This window comes from Drosophila virilis, chromosome 2 (genome assembly GCF_030788295.1).
Source record: "Drosophila virilis strain 15010-1051.87 chromosome 2, Dvir_AGI_RSII-ME, whole genome shotgun sequence".
In the NCBI taxonomy this organism is placed as follows: domain Eukaryota; kingdom Metazoa; phylum Arthropoda; class Insecta; order Diptera; family Drosophilidae; genus Drosophila; species Drosophila virilis.
Genome location: NC_091544.1, coordinates 25486849 through 25510453, shown reverse-complemented (window position 1 = coordinate 25510453; position 23605 = coordinate 25486849). Strand labels below are relative to the sequence as shown.

The following is a 23605-nucleotide window of genomic DNA, read 5'->3' as shown; positions in this document are numbered from 1 at the left end:
TGGGTTGTTGGGCAATCAAGACTTGTAGCTATATATATATATAGTTTTTGGAGGCTGCTTTAGAGCAGCACAAACTCCTCGCTTTCGCTATCATCCGGATCATTCTCATAACTATGCAGCTGCGCTGAGGCAGCACCATCTTCCAGCTCCTGGGTCAATGCCGCCACCTGTCTGATGAGTGGCTTGTAGAGCGAATCGCTCATTTCATCGCGCGCATGATCCAAACAGCGACCACGCGAGAAGGTAAACAGCGGATAATTTATTTCAATTTGCTCCGTTTGTGGCAGCTGCTGCTGCTGGGATTGTGCTGCTGTTTTGTCCAAGGTAGCGCCAGAGGCGCAGCGCATTGGATGCAAATACTGTGGCAGAAATGACTTATATTATAGTTGCACCAGTCTTTGGATAAATCTTGCTCCACTCACCAATTGCACGCTTTCCATAAAGCTATCGAAATCCGTTTTGGTGGCACAATAAAAACCAATGCAGCAGCTGGGATCCATTTTGCTGGATTTCAATTTGCGTGGCGATTTGCAGTGAAATGACTGCATAGAGAATGTCTCCTGATTAACATCAACCATCTCCTGGCAGTAATGGGGATCCAGGTGGATCAGTTTGTCCTCCTGAAAACCCACAAAGTATAGCGAATGCTTGGGCTTGCCGCCAATAATCCCCAGGCAGTGCTCTGTGCTGAGCAGCAGCTTCAGGCAGTGCGCATAAACAGGATTTAACTTGTCTGTGCCTAGACGCAACGGTATCAACACAATCAATGATTTCCAATGCTGCTGTGGCTGATCAAGCTTCGGCGCATCGCTAGCCGGTTTCTTGCTCGTCATCTGCCAAGGCACGTGCGGCTTAGGAGCCGGCTCGGGTATGCTGCACTGCTCCTCAATATCTTGCATGTAAACTGTAAAGGCAGATGTGAAAGTGCATGCAGGATATATACATAGCAGAATATAGCTTACTGGTGCAATCCTTGGCCACGTATACGCTTATATTGTCAAAATCGGCATTTTCTTGAGCAGCATGCTCTAAGGCGTGTCTGTGGACAAGAGGTACTTAATGAGTGCAACACATCACAACATAGAATTGGCACTCACTTTAATAAATAGGAGACCGAAGCGGGGCCATACCAGTCGCCTGGCTTCTTGCCTAGTTGCTCGCCCAGGCGTACCAGCGCGTGTATGGAAAAGGGGCTACTTTTCGAGGAACTATCGCCAAACCACTTGATTATCTTCTTATGCATATTATCTTCATAAGTGGAGTGGAGTTGTGATTCCGCATCATATCGCCAGCCTGGATGAAAAAATCGGCATTAGGAGAGATCAATGCCTAGTTGGAAGTGTACTTACTGCGACCCAGAAAGTGACAGATTAGGCCCTGCGCAAGCAGCATTTGACCGCTGCGCAGCATGCAGCCCCAGCCGCAATCCGAGGTATAGTTGGAGCCATTCATAATGGGAAATTCACGGCGATAGGTCATCCAGATGCGGCTGTAAAAGTCACGACGAAAACCCTCAATGCCCTCTTCCCAAGGACTATCGGCCATTTGATTCTCAGCCGCATCCATGCCCAGCTCTTGGGGCACCACAATCTCATCAATTTGCTGCGGATTTAATGTGGGATATATGGAGGAGGATGTGGCCGTCGCTGGTATGCTATCAAACGCCGAAGTGGCATTATCTGGCGTGGTGTCAGCAGCGCTGAGCAGCTCCGTGGTCGAGTTTTCCATGCTGACGGGCGGCGTATACCGTCGATGATAGCAGCGTCCCAGCAGCCAGACTGGCTGCTCCTTTGAGAAGCTGGTCTGGCGCATCTTGCCCGTCCAACCATACTTGACATTGTGCCACATAGCCACCAGCTTTGACTCCATGCCCTTGGTAGGCGTGCGATTCGCCGCCAGCTCCGGATCATCGTTATGCAGCTCCGGGTGACCGCCACCGTTGTTGTTGCTATTGCTGTTGCTATTGCTATTGCTATTGCTGTTACCGCCATAAAGCTGACTAAAGGCATTCATGAAACGTGATGACGTCGATATTTTGCGCTGTGGTGTCGCTGTCGCAGCATTTTCCAATTTCGGGTATAGGTTTGCACTTGTCGCAGGTGCTGAAGTTGCTGACGCAGCAGCAACAGCAGTGGCAGCAGTAGCGGCAGCTACGGCTGTATGGGGTATTGTTTGTATTGGGGCTGCCTGCTCCTCCTCGATGGCGCCATCCTCAACGTCGCCCTCGACCAGGGCGGCGGCACCTTGGTCACTGGTCTCGTAGATTACCAGCTTTTCATCGGTCAACTTGGAGAGCAGTCCATCATAGTTCATCTGTTTGGATTTGGAAGCCGATGAGCGACGGCGCTTTGTACGTATTTTAGATAATTTAAAAAACGAGGGCATGGCACAGACAATTCAGTGTGAGCCACTTGCTGGCTCTGATACCACTGAATCATAAGCATTCTGCTGCCGTGTGGTGCTGATTACCGATATTTACTCACCATTTATTTGTTTAAATATGAGAATGATAAAGTTAAGCTTTAGTTTTCTGCGTGTTGGTACTCGTATTCATACGTTTATGCGCAGCACAGACACGATAAGTTCTGTTTACGTTTATGTTATGCACATGAAATCACGAACAGTGAAAAGTTAGCTGATTGCGTTTATTAACTTTTCGATTTAATTAGTTGATAGTATTTAAATATATTCTAAACCAATATTATAATTATAATAGACATTAGATTATGCTGTTCTAAGAAACCCATGGCAAACAATTATATATTCGTAGAAAACATTGTGTTAAGACTTATCCCAAGCTGTTTCATGGCATAAACTTTTTATATGCGTTTTGCATTGTTCTGTACAGGTGCAGAGTTGCCACCTGGCGCATATTAGATGCAACTCTATTTTAATCTGTTTATTCACATGATGCGTTCTATTTAATGCTGCAACTGGTATAAATACAGCGCATTTGTAATTACTCTGTGTTTGCATAACTACGAAATACAATTTGCTTTAAATAAAATTTGAAAAAAAGAACTCCATTTATTCTATACTTAAATCGCTGCGTACGGCAACACTGTATAAATCGACTGTTTTGTTATTGCGCAACTCGCTGTGCGGAGGGGTAAAAATAAAATAAAAAGGAAATTCAAAATGGTAAATAATGCAAATGAACACATAATTAAATTTCCAATTAGATGCTAACTTAACGCGCAACAGCAAAATCCAATTCAAAGGTTAGCCTACACGTTCGGTCATCGTGCCTATTCCCAATTGCCACTGCTCTGCGCTGCCGGTGCAAGAACAACAGAAATAACAATTAAAATGCCGATGGCAAACTCCACGCGCCTCTCCTCATCCTCCGTGCTGGCCACGGAATCATCCAACAAGGGCATGATCATTATAAACAGGCCAAAGGCCTTGAATGCCATCAATCTTGAGATGGTGCGCAAGATATACAAGCATCTGAAAAAATGTGAAAAGTCGAAATCGCTGATGATTATCAAGGGTACTGGTGATAAAGCCTTCTGTGCGGGCGGCGATGTGCGTGCGCTGGTTGATGCCGGACCCACGGATGAATCAAAGAGCTTCTTTCGAGAGGAGTACACAGCCAATGCATTGATTGGCAACTACAAGATACCCTACATTGCACTCATCGATGGCATTACCATGGGCGGCGGCGTTGGACTCAGCGTCCATGGAAAATATCGTGTGGCTACCGATCGTACGTTGTTCGCCATGCCCGAGACGGCCATTGGACTGTTTCCGGATGTGGGCGGTTCATATTTCTTGCCACGCCTCCAGGGAAAACTTGGCTTGTATTTGGGCCTGACAGGCCATCGATTACGTGGCGCCGATGTCTATTATGCGGGCATTGCCACACATTACTGCGAGGGCAGCAAAATAGCCGAACTGGAACAAGCACTGCTCAACTGCCCGGATGCCGATGAAGTGCCTGACATACTGCAAAGGTTCCACTGCCAGCCGGAGAAACCATTCTCCTTACAGCCCGTGCTGGAGCAGATTAACAAGCACTTTTCGGCCAGCTCCGTAGAGGGAATACTTGAGAGTCTGCAGAACGATGACAGCGATTGGGCGAAGAAACAGTTAGAGGTCAGTATTCAGCACATAAATAGGTGATAAGCGACGGGCGGTCCAACTGCTAATTGGCTGCGGCAATCAAAATACCACGCGCCCAAAGCGCATAAATATTTAAACAGTATTATATAAGGAGTATAAATCTTTGTTAATTAGCGCCTCGTTGTTAATGCCACGTTTTCACACAACAAGCACTTGAATTAGCAACCGCGACTAAAATACCACATTTATTTATTTACATACCATGTGTAGATCCTTTGCAAAGTGTCGCCGACATCCCTGAAGGTAACCTTTCGCCAGCTGGAGCTTGGCGCACAGATGTCGCTGGCCCAATGCTTGATCATGGAATATCGCCTCGCTGTGCGCCATTTGGAGCCGCGCGCTGACTTCAAGGAGGGTGTTCGCGCACTCCTCATCGACAAGGATCAAAAGCCCAAATGGCAACCAGCCACGCTAGCCGAGGTCACCGAGGAGCATTTGCAATGGTTCTTCAACAAACTGCCCGACACCGAGGAGCTCAAATTGTAATGTAGCTGCAGTTTGCGTAGTTTATAGCCCGCAAATTCGTTTCTGCTTCAGTTATCCTTCGTCTTCCTGTTATCCTGCACCATTCTACAAAGCCAATGCTTTAACATTTCCAATTTTTATCACCATTCAGTTGAGCATGCATTTTTTTATCTGCCTGATATCTTTTGCAAGATGTTTACAGCGAGTCCTGCTAAATCTCTGAAATCTCTTTTATCTCTATTCCAAACAGCGACTAAATCATGGCCAACATGTATTTACCCTTCTAACGAGCGTGAAATTTGATGCATTTATATTTTATACATATATATTTTATATACAGTTATGTAACAAACACTATTTGTGCCTAAAGAAACAGTAGCAATCAATTAACAGTAAATAAATTGTAGAATGTATATATATTTAGAAATACATTTTTTTTAATTGTAAGCCGCCTACGATGCGCCCTCTTTTGGCTTTATGCTGTCCTCCACCATGCTGGACAGCTCGAGCAGCTTGTCAATTTGCGTGGGCTTAAAGTTAAGCTTGCTTAGCTCCAGCGTCCAGGCGGCCACATCCACGCGCAGCTGCAGGCGTATCTTATCATCATCCGATACGGAAGCTATGCTGCCACTGGCAGGCGCATTAGACGAGGCGCCGCTTTTAAGATTGCGCAGACGACGCAAAGATTCCTCGGTTTTCTGCACAGAGGTAAGCACATCGCTAACCACATTATAATAGCTGTTTGGAAAGAGAGTCAAATGAATAATGGCTACTTTTGAATCTTGCGTACGTTACTTACGCCTTGGTTATGTTGCTGCAAACCTCTGCCAGTATCTGCTCCACCACCAGCGTGCCCAGCTGCGCCTCGTGCTGTGCTGCAAACGCCTTCAGTGGCCGCAGCATTTGCTCCACGTAGCTGGAGCAACGCGTGGGCACATCGCGATTGGTCTTACGGTACAGACGTGGCAAATCGTTGACCTGACGCACATTCTCCGTGCCGCATTCCGTAATTAACAGTTGCTTTAAGGTCTCCTGTATGCTGATCAAATGCATGTCCAGTGTATCGGCCAAGTCAGCTATGGACTTGCCCAAAACATTCTTGAATAGGGACAGATTTTTCGTTTGGGGCGCCGATTGCGAGATGAGCTGCTGCAGCTCCGGCAAGTAGGCTTCCAGCTTACGCGTGTCGGTATGCAAAGCAATTAACAATTGATTCCTGGTGTAAGCTTTTGTGAAGCTGCTGCTCTTGGCGGCATTAATGGTATCCGTGATCCAGCGCGAGAGGCGTAAAATAATTTGCACGTTAAGCTTGTAGAATTTCGGAAACACCTCAGGCAAATAGACGCCCTCGGCCCAGCAGCGCGTTAGGGCCTGTTTGGCGGCGTTAAAGGGCTTCAATTGATATGCATCCAACTCCGGCTGGACCTGCAGCGTGTCATCGTTAAGCAAGGGCTCCAATTGCGCCTCAAGGTGACCGGCAATTTCCTGCAATTAAAAAATAGAAAATTAACTCATTTGTGGCTAAGCCTTCGCCTTAGCTTACCTGAAAGCATATTTGAAAGTAAACGGGCAGATTCCAGCGCGCCTGAAAGCTCTTGGTTTGCTTGTGCTGGCGATAGGAGGCGACAGCCTGTTCGCCGCTGCTCGTAAGCAACTCCTCAATCTTGGCCAGAAAGTCGCGTGTGCATTTGTATTTGACATAGAACACCTCCGAATTGCCTGGCGCAAATATCGAATTCATGTGTAGCTCCAGACGCATCTCAACGTCTGCCCAGAAGCTGTTGACCACAAAATTAAAGCCGCACAGTTTGTCCGAGTAGAGCGTTAGCCGCAGCAAATCCGCCATGTGCAGTGATATGAAGTTTAATATCTTGCTATAAATGCCAGCTAGACCCTGTGGTGAATTCTGCAGCTGCTGCTCGCCAATGATGTTGCCCATATAGGGCGCAACAACATCTTCGCGGAAGGCGCGCTCCGCACGGCCGCATGCATCCAGCGTGATGTAGATGCGCAGACAGCGCTCCAAGTGCTCTGGGGCCGCGTTGCGCGCCTGCTGCAGTGAATCGTTAAAGAAACGACGCAATTGCTGATGCACTTGCTCCTCAACCTGTTGGATTGTAGACCTCTGCTCATTGCCCAGCTGAGCGTCGCAGTGCTTTTCGTGAAACTTCAACTGTATTAAGTCGAGGGCGGCACGCTCCAAGTCTACAACCTGGGCGGGCTCTTCACCGCTCAGCTTGTTGGAAATCAACTCCTGCAGTTTTGCAATGATCTCATACACCTTTTTTAGGCTCTGCAAACTGCGATGAAATTCACGCAATTGGCGCTTCTCCTCCAGCTGCGCCCGCAGCTCAACCACATTATCCTCGATCAGGCTGTGTATGCCAGCAATTTCACTGCGGACTTGCTCCAGCGGGCATTGTATGGTATTAATAGAGTGATCCAGACCCACCAGATTGGCACTCAAATTTACAAAATCTGCATAGTCCTCATTGATCAGATCAATCATGGCAGCGCGCAGTCCTTTCAGGTAGAGGCCCAGGTTATCACGCAGCTGCTCCAAGCTAGGTGCATTTCGATTCTTGTGCAAAAACTCGTCCACGGAGAAATTTTCCTACAAAAAATAAGCTAAAGCAAACATTTTTTGCCAGGCATGTTATTTGGCCGCATACCTTCATAAACTCATTTTTGTCAAAGCAAAGCTTTTCGGCAGTGCTTGTGCCGCCGGATACGGACGGCCTCCTTGCAGGCTCATGCATTGCGGGTACCACCTTCAAAAATAGTTTAAGACAATTTTAAAATAATTGCCACGAACGAACAGCAGCAGGCAGCTTCATCAGGCATGACAATCGATAGTCGATAAATAAAAAACGATTTTGTTTAACAGCTGTTGAGCTGACAGCTGTTACTTGTGGTACACTTGTACCCAATTCTGTACTAAGTAATGGATATAAAAAAGGACTGCAAGACAATTTTATAATTGTTTTTTATAATTTTTGTTTTAGCTAAATACTTTATTTACTTTTAATACAATGCGTAACCGTTATTCCTTAAAACGGTACATTTTTGTGTGGCAACCGTGTTGGTAGTAAAGTACAAACGGGTGGCAACTCTGCGTTACAAATTGGCTTGTCGTAAATTCTTGCCGGTTTTATTTACAAACAAGTTGAAAAATGCCGAAAAATCCAGGCTATCGCAACAAAAATAATGCACCACGCAAGCGCCAGGTGCAGCTGGACGAACAGAATCCAGTTGTGCTGGCCTTTCGCAGCTATGCCAGCGAATTGGACAGCAAACACGATCGTCATGAGCGCATATTGAAATTGAGTCGCGACATTACAATCGAATCAAAGCGCATTATATTTTTTTTGCATTCCATTGATGCGCGCGAGGAGAATAAGGCCAAAGTGCTGGAGGAAGCTTTGCAGCGTTTGACCAAACTTATCCAGGTTAATTTTCGCGCCATCGCCTTGGAGCTGCGGGATCAAGATGTTTATCAATTCCGGGCAGCCTACTCGCCCGGACTGCAGGAGTTCATAGAAGCATACACGTACATGGAGTATTTGTGCAACGAGGACAACGCCGAGCACTCTAAGCCGGTGTCCGACTGGTCTGCCCTGCAGTCGGTGATGCAGTATGAAGTTGAGGCTAACCAAGAGCCCGTGAAGGAGGAAAATTTGCCCATATCCGGGGATCAAACGGAAGTCAAGGCCATACAAAAGTTTCAGTTTTTTGTTGATCCGACAGAGTATATTTTAGGCGTTTCGGATTTAACGGGCGAACTGATGCGCCGCTGCATCAACTCGCTGGGCAGCGGTGACACGGACACCTGCATGGAGACTTGCAAGGCATTGCAGCAGTTTTACACAGGGTATGCCATCTGCGTATCAAGTTGCTTATAAATATTCTTATATATATTTTTGTTTCCACTTGCAGCTACATCAGTCTGAACTGTCAACGTGCCCGGGAATTGTGGCGCAAAATAACCACAATGCGTCAGAGCATGCTGAAGGCGGAGAATGTGTGCTACAATGTAAAGGTGCGCGGTGGCGAGGCGGCAAAATGCGCTAACTTTGATCAGAAGCCGGCTGACGATACCGATGAGGGTTTTTATTAAAATATAGTATCCGCCTTTAATCAGCAAAAAATATATAATGATTCATAAATATGTAGAGATAAAAAAACATGAATTTTAAAATGTGTTAAATGCATTTATGATGTGTAAACGTGCATGCTCTCATTCGGATTTTTAAACTACTTAATACAATTTTTCAAATGAAATAGTTTACACTTGCATATATATAAATATATCCACTATTTTGTTGTTTTGTGTCGGATTTGTATATTTAAGAGGTGTGGCAACTGTGACTCTGCCGTTAAGTACTCAGCTAAAGTAACGAGTACCCGACTTTCGCCGATCTGCAGTGAAATGCGTTGGGTCTGGCAACTCCAGTAATGTTGATTGCGGTTCCGATTGGGATTTTACCAGTGCAACAAGTTATTCTACTAAAATAATTTCACTTGTTGCCATACTACATATGCATATGTATGTAAGTGTCGTCAAGACTTGCATGAATCAGCAAAGTCTTTGCCAAATACGGCCGTTGTTGCAAGATGAACGTGGCAGCAGAAGACAGGGCTAGCGACAGTCCATCCAGATCGGGTCGCGAGGACAACTCCATGCCCATAAGACTTTTGCCAGAGACTGTGCGGCAGCACCTGTGCGAACACTTGGACTCACTGGACGTGTGGCAGCAGTTGGCGGCGTTTGTGAAACTCTATCCCAACGATGTGCAGCACATACAAAACTTGAGTGCACGCGGGCGTTCTCCTTCAAATGAATTCCTCAATATTTGGGGAGGCCAATACAATCACACGGTCTACAGCCTGTTTGCGCTATTCCACAAGTGAGCTACTGCTGCAACATTTAGTGGCAGGTTTTCTCTAATCTCTCTTACGTCTTGCAGAATGAAGCTGCACAATGCTATGCGAATTATTAAAGATTATGTTGACGAAAAATTCCACAAGTATATTCCGCGAAGTACGCCCAATATTAGCGAGCTGCGTGCGCCGCCCAACAGCAGCTCTAAAATTAATAATGGACCACCGTATGCCTCCTCATCGGGTGTCACGGAAGATAGCAATAGCAATAGTCTGGAATCTCCGGGTGATATACGAGTTAGTAGCGTACAACGCGCCGCCCAATCTCTGCTAGAAATCGACTACGAGGAACTGGTGATTGCTACACAAAACTGGCGCCCAGAGAACAAATTAGGTAACGGTGGCTTTGGTGAAGTCTTTAAAGGCGAATGGAAGCAGCTTGCCGTGGCCATAAAGGCAATGAACTATATTCACAAACACAACGACAAGACTCAAGTGCATCTGCAGCAAAGCTACAATGAGTTGAAGTACTTGAATACCATAAGACATGACAATATTCTGGCGCTCTATGGCTACAGCATCAACGGGGAGAAGCCTTGCCTGGTGTATCAGCTAATGAAAGGCGGCTCGCTGGACTCCAGACTCAGGGCACACAAATCAAAGCAGCCGCTGCCGCCGTTGACCTGGCAGGAGCGCCTCTGCATAGCCCTGGGCACAGCCAAGTAGGTAGAAGCATTACCATTGACATATTTCTATTATCTCATATATCAATTATTCCACAGAGGCATCTACTTTTTGCACACGGCGCGCAGCAAGCCACTAATACACGGCGACATCAAGCCCGCCAATATACTGCTGGACCAGTGCCTGCAGCCTAAGATCGGCGACTTTGGTTTGGCGCGTGAGGGCCCCAAATCAATAGATGCAGTTATGGAAGTACGACAAGTCTTTGGTACCAGAATTTATCTGCCGCCAGAGTTTCTCAGCTCCAAAAAGCTCAGCACTGGCGTGGACATCTATAGCTTTGGTGTTGTGCTGCTCGAGGTGTTCACAGGCCGCCTAATGGCGGAATGCATGCACCAAAATGATCAACAAAATCTGCTTAAGTATGTCAAAACCAACTGCCTGCAATCGCATCAGAATCGCTTGGAGATCTTTGACAAGCATCTGGTCACGCCCATGGGCGATGAGCTAGATAAATGCCTATGTGCCATAGAAGTGGGTCTCAAGTGTGCGGCCGCAAATCCACAGGACAGACCCTCTATGGATGAGGTGGTCAAAAGGTTTAAGACATTCAGCAGCGACTCTTAATATATGTTTAGCGCAAAAAGCATTCCAATATATTTTATTTTTTACACGTATGTCACGACTTTTGTTATTGTAATATTATATACATACACTCCTTAATAATATATAAAACCAAAACTTTAAAATACCCTATAATTCTGGACTATATATGTATATCAAACACAGATACCTGTGTCCTGTCGAAAATTATAAGAGATAAAGACACGAATCAAAAGTTTTCCACTTTTTAGATACAACCCTTCGAACATCGATGTTACCCAAAAATTAAAATGCCTCCATATATAACATGCCGTGCCTACCTTATAAGTCAAGTGGTTGCTGCAGCCCCATTTCGAAATCCCACTCGTAAATGTGACGAAACGTTTTGAATCTAGCGTCAATCCAGTTACTTGTGCTTGCGTCAGAATAAGAAAAACAGATGTACATATTTTGTTAATAATTTTCGTTTTAAGTAGAACACAGGATAGCTCAATTTGTTTTTCCGACTGATAAACAATGAATTTAAAAAATTCCAAGTTTTACAAAAGAATTCAGGAGCTGCGAAACTTCTCAAAAGAGAAACTACGTAAAGATCGAGAGCAACGGGGCTTACGCACCCCAGTCATACGTGGCGTGGAAATGGCACTATCCGAGTCCAAATGCAGCAATCGAGTTGTTGAACTGGAATGGTCCCAGCTGGCATCACCAGTCAAAGAGTTGACTTCACCGCGCCGCCGCAAATTGGCCAGCAAGAACAAGCCGAGCAAGAAGAGGCCACTCATGGCGGGAGATGGACGCTCAAAAGGGGGACATGGCTTCCGACCCGTGAAGACCGTCGGCTCGGATAATGAGGCACCGGTTACAGAAGGTTTCATAGATTTAAATAGTTTGCGCTATCGCGTTGCCTGTTCGGGACGTCCAGGGAGCTCTCCGCGACACGACGAAAGACCAAAAATTAGGTGAGTCTATGGAACAGTTTTGGCCGTGCTTAACCACACCCCCACAATCCGCAGCGATTCCAAGAGCGCAATTTGCGTGTCCAATTCGCGCTACGCTATGATTGGCCGTATATCCAAGTCGTTGGGTTTTAAGCTGGTCAAAGAGTGCAAAATGTGGAACATACTGTGGTCCGATTCGTTTCCCGGTGTGGAGCTCTTTAAGAATATGAAACGCTTTCAGCAGATTAATCATTTTCCCGGCATGATCGAAATTTGCCGCAAGGACCTGCTCTCACGTAATTTAAATCGCATGCTCAAATTGTATCCCCACGATTACAAAATCTTTCCCAAAACCTGGATGCTACCAGCTGAGTAAGTCTCATATGTCTTTTAAGTGCAAGGCTGCAAGCCGGTTATGAATCCAACCGACTCGACTCCAGAATTTCAAATCATTCTTCAACAACCAAGCCAGTGTACTTGAGACCTATCTATCCCTTAGTTATGGCGATGCCATGCACTATGCTCAGAACCATAAGCGCACATTCATCTTAAAGCCGGACTCGGGCGCTCAGGGGCGTGGCATTTGGCTGACAAACGATCTGAAGACTATTGGACCCAACGAACGTCTCATCTGCCAGACCTACATACATAGAGTAAGGAATTGGTACTTTAATGTCCAACCATATTCCCATTCTTTTTTTTCCAGCCGCTTCTCATAGATGGCTACAAATTTGATTTGCGGGTTTACACATTGATAACCTCCGTGGATCCGCTGCGGCTGTATGTCTATAATGAGGGCCTCGCCCGTTTCGCAACCAACAAGTATGTGGAGCCCACTCCGGGCAATGCCAACGATCTTTACATGCATCTCACCAACTATTCGGTGAACAAACGTAATTCCCAGTACGATCTGTGCGACAACGATGACTGCGGCAGCAAACGGAAGCTGAGCGCCATCAACAATTGGATGACCAGGCATAACTATGATGTCAATGAGTTCTGGTCCAATGTGGATGATGTCATCATTAAAACCGTGCTGAGCGCGTGGCCAGTGCTGAAGCATAATTATAATGCCTGCTTTCCGGGCCATGATACGATACAGGCTTGCTTTGAGATACTGGGCTTTGACATATTGGTGGACTGGAAGCTAAAGCCTTATATATTGGAAGTGAATCATTCGCCCAGCTTTCATACCAACGAGCAGGTGGATCGTGAGGTGAAGCGGCCGCTCATCAGGGATACGCTGACTCTGGTCAGCACCGTGTTGGCGGATAAGAAGCAAATCCTGCGCGAGGATCGGAAACGTGTCAAGCAGCGTCTGCTCAAATCCAAGGGTGACACGTGAGTAATCTGTCTGGGGAAAAATAAAAAACTCTAGCAACCTTTAGCTTCGCAATTGCAGTGTGCAACGCTCTCGTGTCGTAGCTGGCGCCTCGAAGTTAACGCCCAAGAAGGAAGGCAGCCCGACAAACAAGGAGCAATCACCGGATCCGGAGATCGGTTCGCTGGCGCAGCAAATCGCCTGGGAGGAAAGCCATATGGGCAATTTTAGACGTATTATGCCGCCACCAGATGCCAGCCGCATCAACTACTATTGCAAGTTCTTTGGGCAGACAAATCAGGTGTCCATTTTTCAGGAGACGGCTGCCAGCAAAAAACGCGAGGATCTGGCGCGCAAGATGCGTCTACAGATCGAGGAGAAGAAGGCCAAACAGGAGCAAATGCTGCTCTCTCGCAGCAAGCGCAAACGTTTGATCCAGCCACGTTTGGCGCGCGAGAAGCATCGTCTGAACCTCTTTCGACTCAAGGAGAACTGGGCGCCCGGTTTCGTATCGGAGGCGGAGGAGCGCTTGCGTAATACCTGGCAGCAGATGCGCACAGAGGCCATCAGGAATCTAAAAATCACAGAGAACGTAAGAGTTGTTCTTCATCTATATTTAGTTCCTGCCATAACCATAAAGTATATATATTCCTGATCAGTATTATGGCCAATAGCCAACAGATATAATACATTTTGTTGTAGGCAGCAGTGTAAGAGTCGGACAGATCTGATCCCTCTATCATATATGCGTCTATATACATATGTCTATATATAATATAAGAAAACAAAGATCTGAACTTCCCTCAATATAAGTTCATAATTTTATCGAAATCGAACTGCTTTAAGATTTAACATATATAGGAAAAATCAGGTCAATTGTTATATGTAAAAGGGTAAAAAGGATATAATCTCGAGTCGATCTAGCCATGTCCGTCCGTCCATCCGTTCGTCTGTTCGTATGTCTGAATGCAAGGATCTCAGAACCTCTAAGAGCTAGAAACTTGAAATCAAGTTTGTTTCCGGTTTTCGATAACTTGTCCTGTTTCCAATTAATCGATAAGTATCTATATTGAAATCCTGTTTTTTGAGCAATTTTGGTAAAGAGCTAGAGCCTAGCTGTAGCTATAGCTGTAGCACATTTAGAAGCGATTAGCTCAGTTGACTTAAGGATAAAGGTTTTAAGCACAATTCCCACTCGGTGGGAAAAAAACCCAACTCTGAAGTTAGAACCTCATCAATAGGGTACCGTCAGGTCACATAGCTGTTATTTGTTAAACTTAATTAATTGAAAAGAATTCCATATTTTTTTGTCTTCCATAGATCTATGCACTTCTGTTCGAGCATGGCCATTTGAGCAACACAGATATCACGACCTTCCCAAACTTGTATCACTATCTGCAATGTGGTTATGATATAAAGGGCGCCACATGAGCTCGTGGGCCGTGGAGAGGGTTGGCTGAATTGTTAGGATGTAAGCGATCACAGGTGATAGTATATATCGAATGGAAAACAAAAGAAAATAAAAATATGTAGAGAAGATGGAAATGTGATCGATCCCAATTTCGTAATTGCGGAAGGTGGCTCTGGTCTGAAACATTAAACAGTTGTCCAACAAAATATTTATGTATGTATGTATATATATATATATGTATTTGTATATGTATATGTATGTATACGTACGTAAAGTATTTGGTTATGAATTTGTTATATTTTATAAATTTTAATTAACTGCATCGAGACAAGAGCCAAACAACGAGAAATATATGTATGCAGTAATTAGTATGAATCTTAAGAAATACGTTCGATTTCAACAAAACAAATTATTATTAAAAATTTCAAATTTTTACTAATTATTTACCTGGTACTATGTGTGAATTCTAACTGCGATCCCTATACTTTGATCAAGTGCAAGTGCGAGCTCTAAGTTCTGAAAAATTCTACCTCAAGAAACTGTGGATCTTAAAGATGGGGTTAAGGCATCCGTAAAAATATAAATACAGGACAATATCTTAAAAAAAAAAAAATTAAGAAGCGTGGAAGGTTTTCGAAAGTCGACAAGTTCTGGAACAGCTTTTGCTAGGCAAGAATCTTTATAGATTCAACATTTAGTTATTCCTGCTGCAAATCGATATTTATCGATTTTGGGAAGACAAGCTTAGGTCTTCAACGAAAATGTAAACTTGCACAGAAATACACGCATATATTACAAATTCACAGCGCGTTTTCTGAAGATCCCCAGATTTATAATGCCAGAGTATATAATGCCGCCTATCGGACTATCGGTATATCGCCTATCGGTCTATCGCCTATCGATTATCCATATCTAGCATGATTATCCATAGTTAAATTTTAAATTTAAGAAAATGGTAGTTTTGTAATAAATTGCACGAAGAAGTTGCTTTCCGGGACCCAAGTATTGATATAAAATTTAGAGCAAAAAGTAAAATTTAAATGAATAATAAATCAATCGTAAATATAAACTCTGCAAATTTGCCGTCCAAGCATTGACCCAACTGCGCATAAAATAAATAAACTGTATATCGCATTTCTATATATTCGACTATATATACTTGGATTCTTTCGCTTGGCAATATGCCATCAGATCCATTCAACAAACAAACGAAGAAACATCATAAACATTTGCATTTTGGCGCGTGTTTCTATTGCTGGTTCCGCGAGTAAATGGAAAATATTGAGTGTTTCTCAAGAGCATTTTCGAGTGTGTATTGAAAAATACGAGAGACAAACGGAGAGATAGGAAGAGCAGAGCAGAGTCTCAGCAGAGCCTCAGTCTGGTCAAGGAACAGCCACGGCACAGACATCGCTCGTAAATCCAAAATTAGTTTTTCGAACGCACAAAAATTTACAGAAATTATTTAAAAATCCATTTAGACGATTAGTCCAGGTCGCCAACTTGTAAATCGTTTCGAGTGCTGGGCGGCATGTTTAAAGTGTCGCAGGAGATTCGCTTGAATACGAGCGCCGCGGGCGCCCTGGGGCAGGGCCAGGTGCAGGGGCTGGGCGATGCCAGCGATGGCAACAGCCCGGAGAGCGTTTGTATTTTTGGGCGATACCAGCGCACGCCCGATGCGGGTGAGTGTTGCCTATGCGGAAGTAAACATCTGATGCGTCTATTTATAAATACGCGGCAGATGCGTATCCCACAGAACCGCCGCGGGCGTCTCGAGAGTCCCAGTGGGCAGCATGGAGCGCCACTGCAGCTGACCCAATTGGACCCGGAACGCTTTCAGGTGCAATGTCAGCTGCCGCAGGCGGGTCTCTATAAGGTGCACATCAAATGCAATTCCGTGCCGCTGCCCAAATCGCCCTACATTATAGTCACCATAGCTGGCGTGCCTCCAACTGAGGATGGCACTGATCCTGCCACATGCAGTCCGTCAAGTGAGTAGCTAATGAATATTTGTATGCTCCCAATTTATTAAGCACTTCACTTATGTATAGCAGTGCCCGTTTTCGAGTCGGACGCCAGCAAGGTGCATAGTCGTGGCCTGGGCCTAACCCATGTCAATCTTCTCGAGCGGAACGAGTTCACTGTGGACGGCAGCGCTGCCGGCAGTAATATGCTCTTTGTGGGCATACTGGGAGCCCAAGGACCTTGCGATGAGGTGCTGGTTAAGCACTTGGGTCGCCATGTTTACCGTGTCATATACCAGGTTCGAGAGCCTGGCGAGTACATTCTGGTGGCCAAGTGGGGTGAGCAACACATTCCAGGATCACCTTTTAGCCTCACCGCCGACTAGCTGTGGCTCAACAGAAATTCTATTTGGAGCCCAGAATATTCCCCATGGAATCTTAAGTAGAAGATATACTTTTTCCTAATCAAATGATAAACAATAAAAATGAAACTATTATTTATTTATTTTAATTGATATGCCCGAATCCCTGGCAGCTTCATTTTATTTTGCTAAGCAGCCGTGCAGTATGCCAATTGCTCAACTACTAGTTGCCCCCTGCGAGGGGAGGCGTAGTCTAGAGCAAAGTTCATTCTATGTGCAATCTAATGATGATTACCAACACTGATGACGACGACAACAACAAACGAAACAGCAACATTATCATTTTTTGTTATTTAGCCGACGCTAATGACGTTCGCATTTAGGTTATGTGCTAGGGTGCAGCGGGGAGGAGGTATTGCTCCAACCTAATGATGATGACCATCGTACGCCGTACGCATGAGAACGTGTGTGTGTGTGCGCAACAACAAAAGCAGTTGCGCATCATTGTGTTGGTGCCGGTAAGGGAGGGGGAGCACACAAAAGGTTGCCACAGTCGCAGTTGATGATGATGATAATGCGTTTACGTTGCTTGCTTTAACGAGCTGCTGCTGCTGCCGCCGACTGGCGCGCTTAAGATAAATTACATGGTCATGCTCATGACTGAAATCAAGCTAGAGCGCATCGCTAAAACCATTACTCATTTAAGCTTGCAGTGGGCGTGGTCACGCCATATGTTTGATAAAAGCATACAAGTCTGATTGGCATATTGTTAAAGTCTTGAACATAAACTAGGCACATTTAAGTATGTGCATAAATGTTATTTTAAATTTGGTGCACAATGTACAACCAGATTGGCAGCACCGAAAACACGTAACACACTGGCTGCACCTCTCACACCATGTTGCGCGCGCTGTTGCTGTCTCGCTTGCACAACATCATTATGGCCGTGCCGTGTTCTGCCATCATTAGTGTTGGTAAATATCTCGAGCTGAGCTGCTAACTACGTTTTTCGTGTGTGTGCTTAAACATAATTAAAATTTAATTATTTAACTTATTATTAAGTTTTGCGTTCGCTTGTGTTGGGCTTGTTATTGTAACTGTGTTTGCGCGCCCGCTATTGCTCATGCTCGCCTCATGAGCATCAAAATTGCGTTTGCCACAATCGAAGGAAAAGTATGTACCTGTGCATGTGTGTATGTGTGTGTGTGTGTGTGTGTATCTTCATTCCTCGCAAAGGGAAAAAATATTGTTGTAGTTGTACGCGTGTGTGTATTCAAGAAAAGTTACCATCTCTTGTCCCCACGGGCAACAACAAAATGTAGTTGCTGTTGTTGCTTTTGCTGCTGGGCCCCATCAACTGCGGACCAGCAAGTGCCAATGTAGCGGCGACGTCGACGCCAGTTTAGCTGTCGACGTCGTCGTCGTCGTCGTCGTTCTTGTTGTTGTAGCATCTTCATTTGCCCTGGCCGCAGCTTTTGTACACTTGAAATACCGCTTCAGTACAACTTGAGTCGTCGTCGCGCTAGTTTCTTCGTGTTTGTTGTCTCGTGCCCGCTGCGCGTGCAATTTACACCTTGCATTTTGTCTTTTGTTTACCTGAATGGAACATAGCATGTGAGTGTGTGTGTATGCCAGCATGTTTATGTACCGGTGTATTTACAGCTTAATGATAATCTAAAACTGTTAATTACGAGCATGTTTACCGTGAGCATATATATATATGTGTGTGTGTGTGTGCAAATTCAGAGCGCTGCCAGATTTTTTGTATTCTAATGTGCAAAGTTTCCAGATGCAAATATGTACATATATACATAAAAACATCGAGTTATCACTGGATCGTAAAAGTATTTGAATCATTATTAATCAAACAGGTGCTGCGATTTATTCTCTTTAAATCAAATGAATCCATCGGCTAGCTTCATGGTTACATTAACATGTAAAGTACTTGAAACCATTCTTTATAATTTATGTGAAAAGACTAGTGGGGTGGTCGGGGGGGGGGGGGGGTTTGCGGATTCCGCCAGGTGTGCGCGCTTAAAGTAAACATATGTTACCATAAGAAAGTGCGCAATTGCTTCAAACTGACAGTTTGCCCAAATAGAACCAAATTAAATAATACCCTATACCTAAAATATCCTCGCGTTGTGATTTCCACAGTGAAACAAATTCTGGAAACTCCATTTCCTAATTCATAAACATTTTTAGGGATATTGTTTGATAATTTCTAAAATGTTTCCTTTAAGTGTTTCCTTCTGTGTAACGCCTAAACTATGTGGAGACTCGAGTGTTTCTGCCATCCATAGGGTATATAGCACATTTATTAATTGTAAACATAAATATATATTGCAACTAGATCGGATCCTCCAAACATCATAGCCCATAATATCTTGAGATTACGATGTGCGATTATGGGTTTCCTTTGAATATTGTGGGGATTGAAGGAAGGTCAACGAAGGTATTTGTGTCTGAAGTTTAATATAGTTATATTTCTCTTGGAATCCCGTACTTTTATATTACTATCTCTACCGAATGTGAACCTTATGTAGATCTACTTCAGATGCATTTTCATATATATATATATTCATATCGCTTATGGCATGCCTCTTTATCGATGACTTCGGTCTGTAAATAAATGTATACAATTATTAATCTTAATATTTTAGGTGCGGCTCTGAGGTGCAATTATGTTTCCATATTAATTAGCGCGCTCCATGTCTAGCTCCAATTGTCAGCCGAATTTTGTTGGGCAACTGTTTGTGGCGAGTGAGACCCATGTGAAATGCCTGTAAGTATGCAGCGTGAATCAGTTCATATATGCAATATTTCTAATCCCGACATTCCCCTGCCCCATGGACAGTATGAAAAATTCAACAAAAAGCGCCGACAATGGGAGGATAGTGGAGTATTAGAGCTAATTAAACTATGGAAAGTTTGCGCCTATGAATTGCGCACAATCAAACGAAATGGACACCTTTATGTGGCTATGGCAAAGCAAGTGAGTTAACATACATATATTTAAGATACCTTCAATTCTAACATTATATACGTGGACATGGCCGTATCTACTATTAGATCAAGTTGAAAAGTTTTTTTGATAATCTCGAATCTGTCTCGTTATGTTTTTCAGTTGACGGGTCTTGGCGTACCCGTTACCGCGCTGGAAGTACACTTTAAGGTAAATAATCTAACACAGCGTTATAGACAAGAGCAAAAGACATTCGAGACAACGGGCATCATTAGCACGTGGAAATTCTATAGCCAGGTGGATGATGTGTTTAAGAGTTTGGCTGCACACACGGGCTACAAGTGAGTACAGCAAAGTATAAGAGCCTTAATAACCCAGCCTAATTCGAATTTATACACAGAGATAAACGCATGACGAGCTCCTCGAATGCCAGCAGCTTACCATCTACATCCGAGTCACCAGTTTGGAAAAATCCAATGTCTCAGCAAGAGTTTAACAGCAACAACACGGAGGGGTTCTACAAGTATAACTTATAATTATTGTGTACACAAATGTTTGCCAAGATTAATCGGCTATCCTTGCAGATCGGAGTACGGCATGCATCGCCACTTTATGGACCACTCCCAGCCGCCACCCAATGCCGGCAATGTGGACAATTTTATGGCCTCATCGGCGGCGGTGGCAGCTGTTGCGGCTGCTGCCTCGGCACGCCTCGCCGACAGCAACATGGAGCAACAAATGCAAAATGCGGCTGGCGCCAGTGGTGCCGGTCCCGGCGGCAATACCAATGGCGGTGTACCCAACTACAATAAAATCAAAAAATCCCACGAAGATTATGACAAATTTGTGGACATTGTGAAAAACATTGTTGACACACACAAAAGCACGCCCGACAAGGTGGACGCGTTCGCTGACTTTATTAAATCCTATATGAGACGCTGGCCGGAGCGGCTGCAGGACGAGGCCATCAATCACATGACAAACTATGTTGTTGTCAAGAATATGGAGCACAGCATGGGCAGTGTACCCGGCGGTAGCCTGCACAATCCCGATGGCGTCAATAATCGGCAATAACAATACAAGCAGGAGCCCAACAACTAAACGCAGGTCGCTTAGGAATGGAGCGCAGCCGGCGGGAGTTGTTGGACGGCCGCCGTGGCGGTCGTAGTTGGCAGCTCCACGAAACCAAGACCAGGGCGGGGGCGACGCAATCAAAACGGCGGCCAGAATTTACTTAAACAAATGTGGCGCGCAGTTACTTAAAACAAAATAAAACAGGAATTATATATCTGCAAACTGAGAGATCGGTCAGTTTTGCTTAGATCATATTGTAAACGATTTCATGCAGTATTTTTTGTATAGTTAAAATATACAATAAAGTTTTTAGTTTTATGTCAAAGTATTTCGGTACGTTTCGAATTGAGTTCGATATGGTGAAATACATAGACACCCACACATGATTTGTAGAGTATAGAGAGTACAATACGATTATATGTAATACGTTTAGAAATCATTTCCTACTTTTAGCTGTAAACGACAAAAACCTAAATGAATAAACGCTTTAAAAAACACAACAAATACAAAATAGGCACAGTACGATATATTTTTGATGATCTTTGTCACAAAAAGGCATTAAATGTAATTTCGTATTAGTTGTAATCGTAAGTCCCTTATTTGTAAATGAAATTTGCCGATTTTTCCAGTACAAGCCATATGATAATGTAGTTAAATGTTAAGATTTTACTGTGTGCTGTATGACATAGTGATTCGATCCGCTGGACTTTGACAAAAGTACTACGGCGGATCACAATTTCATCTTACAATCTGAGGCACATCATCTTGGACATGTATATATGCATATACTTTAAGAGATCATAGATGCTTCATGCTTCAATTATAGCCTCTATATAATGAATCAGAATTGGTTCGTTTATTAACTTAAATACGTTGAACTTGACAGACGACACTATTAAACATGTTGGGCTTTGATGAGGCTGTGGGCGCTGTAGGCGTGACCAGAAAGCGGGCAAAGGTGCCGCCTTTGTTGTCCGACAAGCGACCCGGATTGATGACCAGACAATCGTTGACCAGGCGTATAAAGTGCCGCTGATCGCTGGGCAGGATGAGCACATTGGGCAGCTGCTTGAGCTGTGCATATTTCTGGGCCAGCTGCGAGTCGTAGGACATGTTCTCATCCGCCGGCGGGCATATCGGATAGAAGGAGCCCTGATTGAATAGATGATTGATGGCACGATGCATGCGCTCGCCCGCATTTGCCGCAAATTCATGGCTCAGCAAATGGTCCAGCACATCCGTTGAAGTGACGCCCAGCGTGACTCCATCCAGATCAACCAACGAGGGATCCGGCAGCATATGCAGATTTGGATATGTTTTCCGCAGTGCTAGAGATGGCGTGGGATAAACCGCTGGGGCCATTGCATCCTTTTGACAGCTGACCAGCAGCACTGTGGTGCTGCTGCCCACCACGTCCATGATGCCAGAAATCATCTTTTCGAAGAAGGAATCAAAGGTCTCGGCCAGATCTCCGACAAGCTTGTGCTCGGCGTCCACAAAAGGGCCCGTCAGCAGCAGCACATCCGGTCTGTGCTCCTTAAGGTATTTGAGCAGTTCGTGTAGTGGTTCATAGAAAAGATCTGTACTGTGGGTGTACGGTCCAGCTGCGACCACAAACTGTACATCGCGATCAACTTTAAGTGGCGGCGGCAGCGTCAGCTTGCGATCTGTGTAAATCTCCTCCACCACAAAGGTATCTCCACGTGGTATGAAACCTTTAGCCAGCACAACCTGACCCGGAAATATGCTGGCCGACTTGATTTGCGAAAAGTTTAACGCCAGGCACTTCTCATCTGTATTTAGCACGGCCAGCAGCGCGGAGTGAGCATCCAATGGGCCGTCATCATCGGAATGTATCATGCCCACGGCATGCAGTACGTGCAGTGCGTCCAGCGTGTGTCTATCCTGTGGATACCAGCTGCACTCGGCGGCACCCTTAGCGCCCAGCTTCTTGTCTACAAGAGCCTGGCCAATATCTACTAAGCGATCATGCAAGTCATCACATCTGTCGTAGAGCAGGTCGTTCATGTACCTTAGATTGGCAACTGTCAAAGGTACATCATTGTGGAGCAACTTCTGGACTACGGGCAAGGGTTGCTCCACCTGGGATTGCCATGTACAGCCAGCTAACAGCTTGGGATGACCAAATGTGTCGACTATGTCACCGGGCTTTCCAGTTATGGTTGATGTAGTCGCAGCCGGAGTCCTCTTTGCCGACTGGGGTGTGTAGCTGGCGGGACTGAAGACCATGCCACTCTTCATTATTGAAGTTCGAGCACGTTCATTGCGGGCTTTGGGCGTGTGCGGCTGTGTGGACGTAGAGTCACCTACATAATCATCCATCATGGGATCATCTTCAATCAGGCCGTAGGTAGCCAGAGAACTGGTTTCTAATGCAGACGGTTGGGATTTGGTGTGATGTGTTAACTTCGTTGTGCCAACTTTTTCACGCTTTACTTGTAGCACCTTTCGCTCGAATTCGCCCAGATTTGCGGGAGTCGGATCATCACCGTTCAAATGTGACAAACTGAAAGCCATCCATTGCTCCACAAATTCGGTGGCATCGTGAATGCTGTACGTGAGAGCCAGTTCTATGCATTTCTCCAAGACGGCATCGCTGGGCTCAACGCCCATCTCATCAAATTGGTGTTTTAGTTCAGAGTCCATTTCGTTAGCCCGTGTATAAGTTATAAACTCTTATTTTTTTTTAGTTGCGTTTAGTAAACAACTTTTCGCTTAAAGATTTTTGGCGGGAAACCGATAACCTGCTTCTTCTAGCCATTGCAATTGCCATTCACAGCTACTTCTTCGA

The 23605-nt window shown here is 44.9% G+C and overlaps 9 protein-coding genes across 13 annotated transcripts; 6 read left to right on the top strand and 3 right to left on the bottom strand.

Annotated features, from left to right (window-relative positions):
* Nucleotides 1-28: 28 nt before the first annotated feature.
* On the bottom strand, nucleotides 29-2693 carry Atg4b (Autophagy-related 4b). Of its 2 annotated transcripts, XM_015170509.3 has the most exons (6): nucleotides 2484-2693; nucleotides 1350-2313; nucleotides 1098-1293; nucleotides 963-1039; nucleotides 423-904; nucleotides 29-359 (listed from the first exon to the last, which is right to left on the bottom strand). In XM_015170509.3, exons 1-6 carry the CDS (start codon nucleotides 2484-2486, stop codon nucleotides 60-62), a joined length of 2022 nt encoding a protein of 673 aa, XP_015025995.1. In that variant the 5' UTR covers nucleotides 2487-2693; the 3' UTR covers nucleotides 29-59. The 2 variants fall into 2 exon arrangements, with proteins under 2 accessions (XP_015025995.1, XP_002055959.3); XM_002055923.4 differs by lacking the exon at nucleotides 2484-2693 and having other exon boundaries at nucleotides 1350-2346.
* A 260-nt stretch (nucleotides 2694-2953) lies between these two features.
* On the top strand, nucleotides 2954-5017 carry Hibch (3-hydroxyisobutyryl-CoA hydrolase). Of its 2 annotated transcripts, XM_002055922.4 has the most exons (4): nucleotides 2954-3141; nucleotides 3205-4098; nucleotides 4336-4607; nucleotides 4841-5017. In XM_002055922.4, exons 1-4 carry the CDS (start codon nucleotides 3139-3141, stop codon nucleotides 4845-4847), a joined length of 1176 nt encoding a protein of 391 aa, XP_002055958.2. In that variant the 5' UTR covers nucleotides 2954-3138; the 3' UTR covers nucleotides 4848-5017. The 2 variants fall into 2 exon arrangements, with proteins under 2 accessions (XP_002055958.2, XP_015025920.1); XM_015170434.3 differs by having other exon boundaries at nucleotides 4336-5017.
* Cog2 (conserved oligomeric Golgi complex subunit 2) lies at nucleotides 4977-7449 on the bottom strand. The gene is made up of 4 exons (XM_002055921.4): nucleotides 7263-7449; nucleotides 6134-7204; nucleotides 5390-6075; nucleotides 4977-5328 (listed from the first exon to the last, which is right to left on the bottom strand). Exons 1-4 carry the CDS (start codon nucleotides 7347-7349, stop codon nucleotides 5043-5045), a joined length of 2130 nt encoding a protein of 709 aa, XP_002055957.1. The 5' UTR covers nucleotides 7350-7449; the 3' UTR covers nucleotides 4977-5042.
* Nucleotides 7450-7677: 228 nt separating this feature from the next.
* Trax (Translin associated factor X) lies at nucleotides 7678-8801 on the top strand. The gene is made up of 2 exons (XM_002055920.4): nucleotides 7678-8461; nucleotides 8527-8801. The coding sequence occupies exons 1-2, from the start codon at nucleotides 7764-7766 to the stop codon at nucleotides 8705-8707; spliced, it is 879 nt and encodes a 292-aa protein (XP_002055956.1). The 5' UTR covers nucleotides 7678-7763; the 3' UTR covers nucleotides 8708-8801.
* A 223-nt stretch (nucleotides 8802-9024) lies between these two features.
* Nucleotides 9025-10904, top strand: pll (serine/threonine-protein kinase pelle). The gene is made up of 3 exons (XM_002055919.4): nucleotides 9025-9497; nucleotides 9558-10193; nucleotides 10254-10904. Exons 1-3 carry the CDS (start codon nucleotides 9205-9207, stop codon nucleotides 10780-10782), a joined length of 1458 nt encoding a protein of 485 aa, XP_002055955.1. The 5' UTR covers nucleotides 9025-9204; the 3' UTR covers nucleotides 10783-10904.
* Nucleotides 10905-11187: 283 nt separating this feature from the next.
* TTLL6B (Tubulin tyrosine ligase-like 6B) lies at nucleotides 11188-14809 on the top strand. Its single transcript, XM_002055918.4, has 6 exons — nucleotides 11188-11717; nucleotides 11772-12068; nucleotides 12196-12349; nucleotides 12403-13037; nucleotides 13099-13609; nucleotides 14338-14809. Exons 1-6 carry the CDS (start codon nucleotides 11275-11277, stop codon nucleotides 14446-14448), a joined length of 2151 nt encoding a protein of 716 aa, XP_002055954.1. The 5' UTR covers nucleotides 11188-11274; the 3' UTR covers nucleotides 14449-14809.
* Nucleotides 14810-15959: 1150 nt separating this feature from the next.
* On the top strand, nucleotides 15960-16891 carry LOC6633064 (filamin-A). Its single transcript, XM_002055917.4, has 2 exons — nucleotides 15960-16419; nucleotides 16480-16891. Exons 1-2 carry the CDS (start codon nucleotides 15960-15962, stop codon nucleotides 16776-16778), a joined length of 759 nt encoding a protein of 252 aa, XP_002055953.1. The 3' UTR covers nucleotides 16779-16891.
* Nucleotides 16892-17722: 831 nt separating this feature from the next.
* On the top strand, nucleotides 17723-21118 carry LOC6633063 (uncharacterized). Of its 3 annotated transcripts, none has more exons than XM_015170436.3 (6): nucleotides 17723-17927; nucleotides 19418-19539; nucleotides 19612-19749; nucleotides 19882-20060; nucleotides 20120-20242; nucleotides 20304-21118. In XM_015170436.3, exons 2-6 carry the CDS (start codon nucleotides 19534-19536, stop codon nucleotides 20791-20793), a joined length of 936 nt encoding a protein of 311 aa, XP_015025922.1. In that variant the 5' UTR covers nucleotides 17723-17927; nucleotides 19418-19533; the 3' UTR covers nucleotides 20794-21118. The 3 variants fall into 3 exon arrangements, with proteins under 3 accessions (XP_015025922.1, XP_015025921.1, XP_002055952.1); XM_015170435.3 differs by having other exon boundaries at nucleotides 17749-17767; XM_002055916.4 differs by lacking the exon at nucleotides 17723-17927 and adding an exon at nucleotides 18247-18368.
* A 509-nt stretch (nucleotides 21119-21627) lies between these two features.
* Nucleotides 21628-23574, bottom strand: PolA2 (DNA polymerase alpha subunit B). The gene has a single exon (XM_002055915.4). The coding sequence runs from the start codon at nucleotides 23458-23460 to the stop codon at nucleotides 21658-21660; it is 1803 nt and encodes a 600-aa protein (XP_002055951.1). The 5' UTR covers nucleotides 23461-23574; the 3' UTR covers nucleotides 21628-21657.
* Nucleotides 23575-23605: the final 31 nt, after the last annotated feature.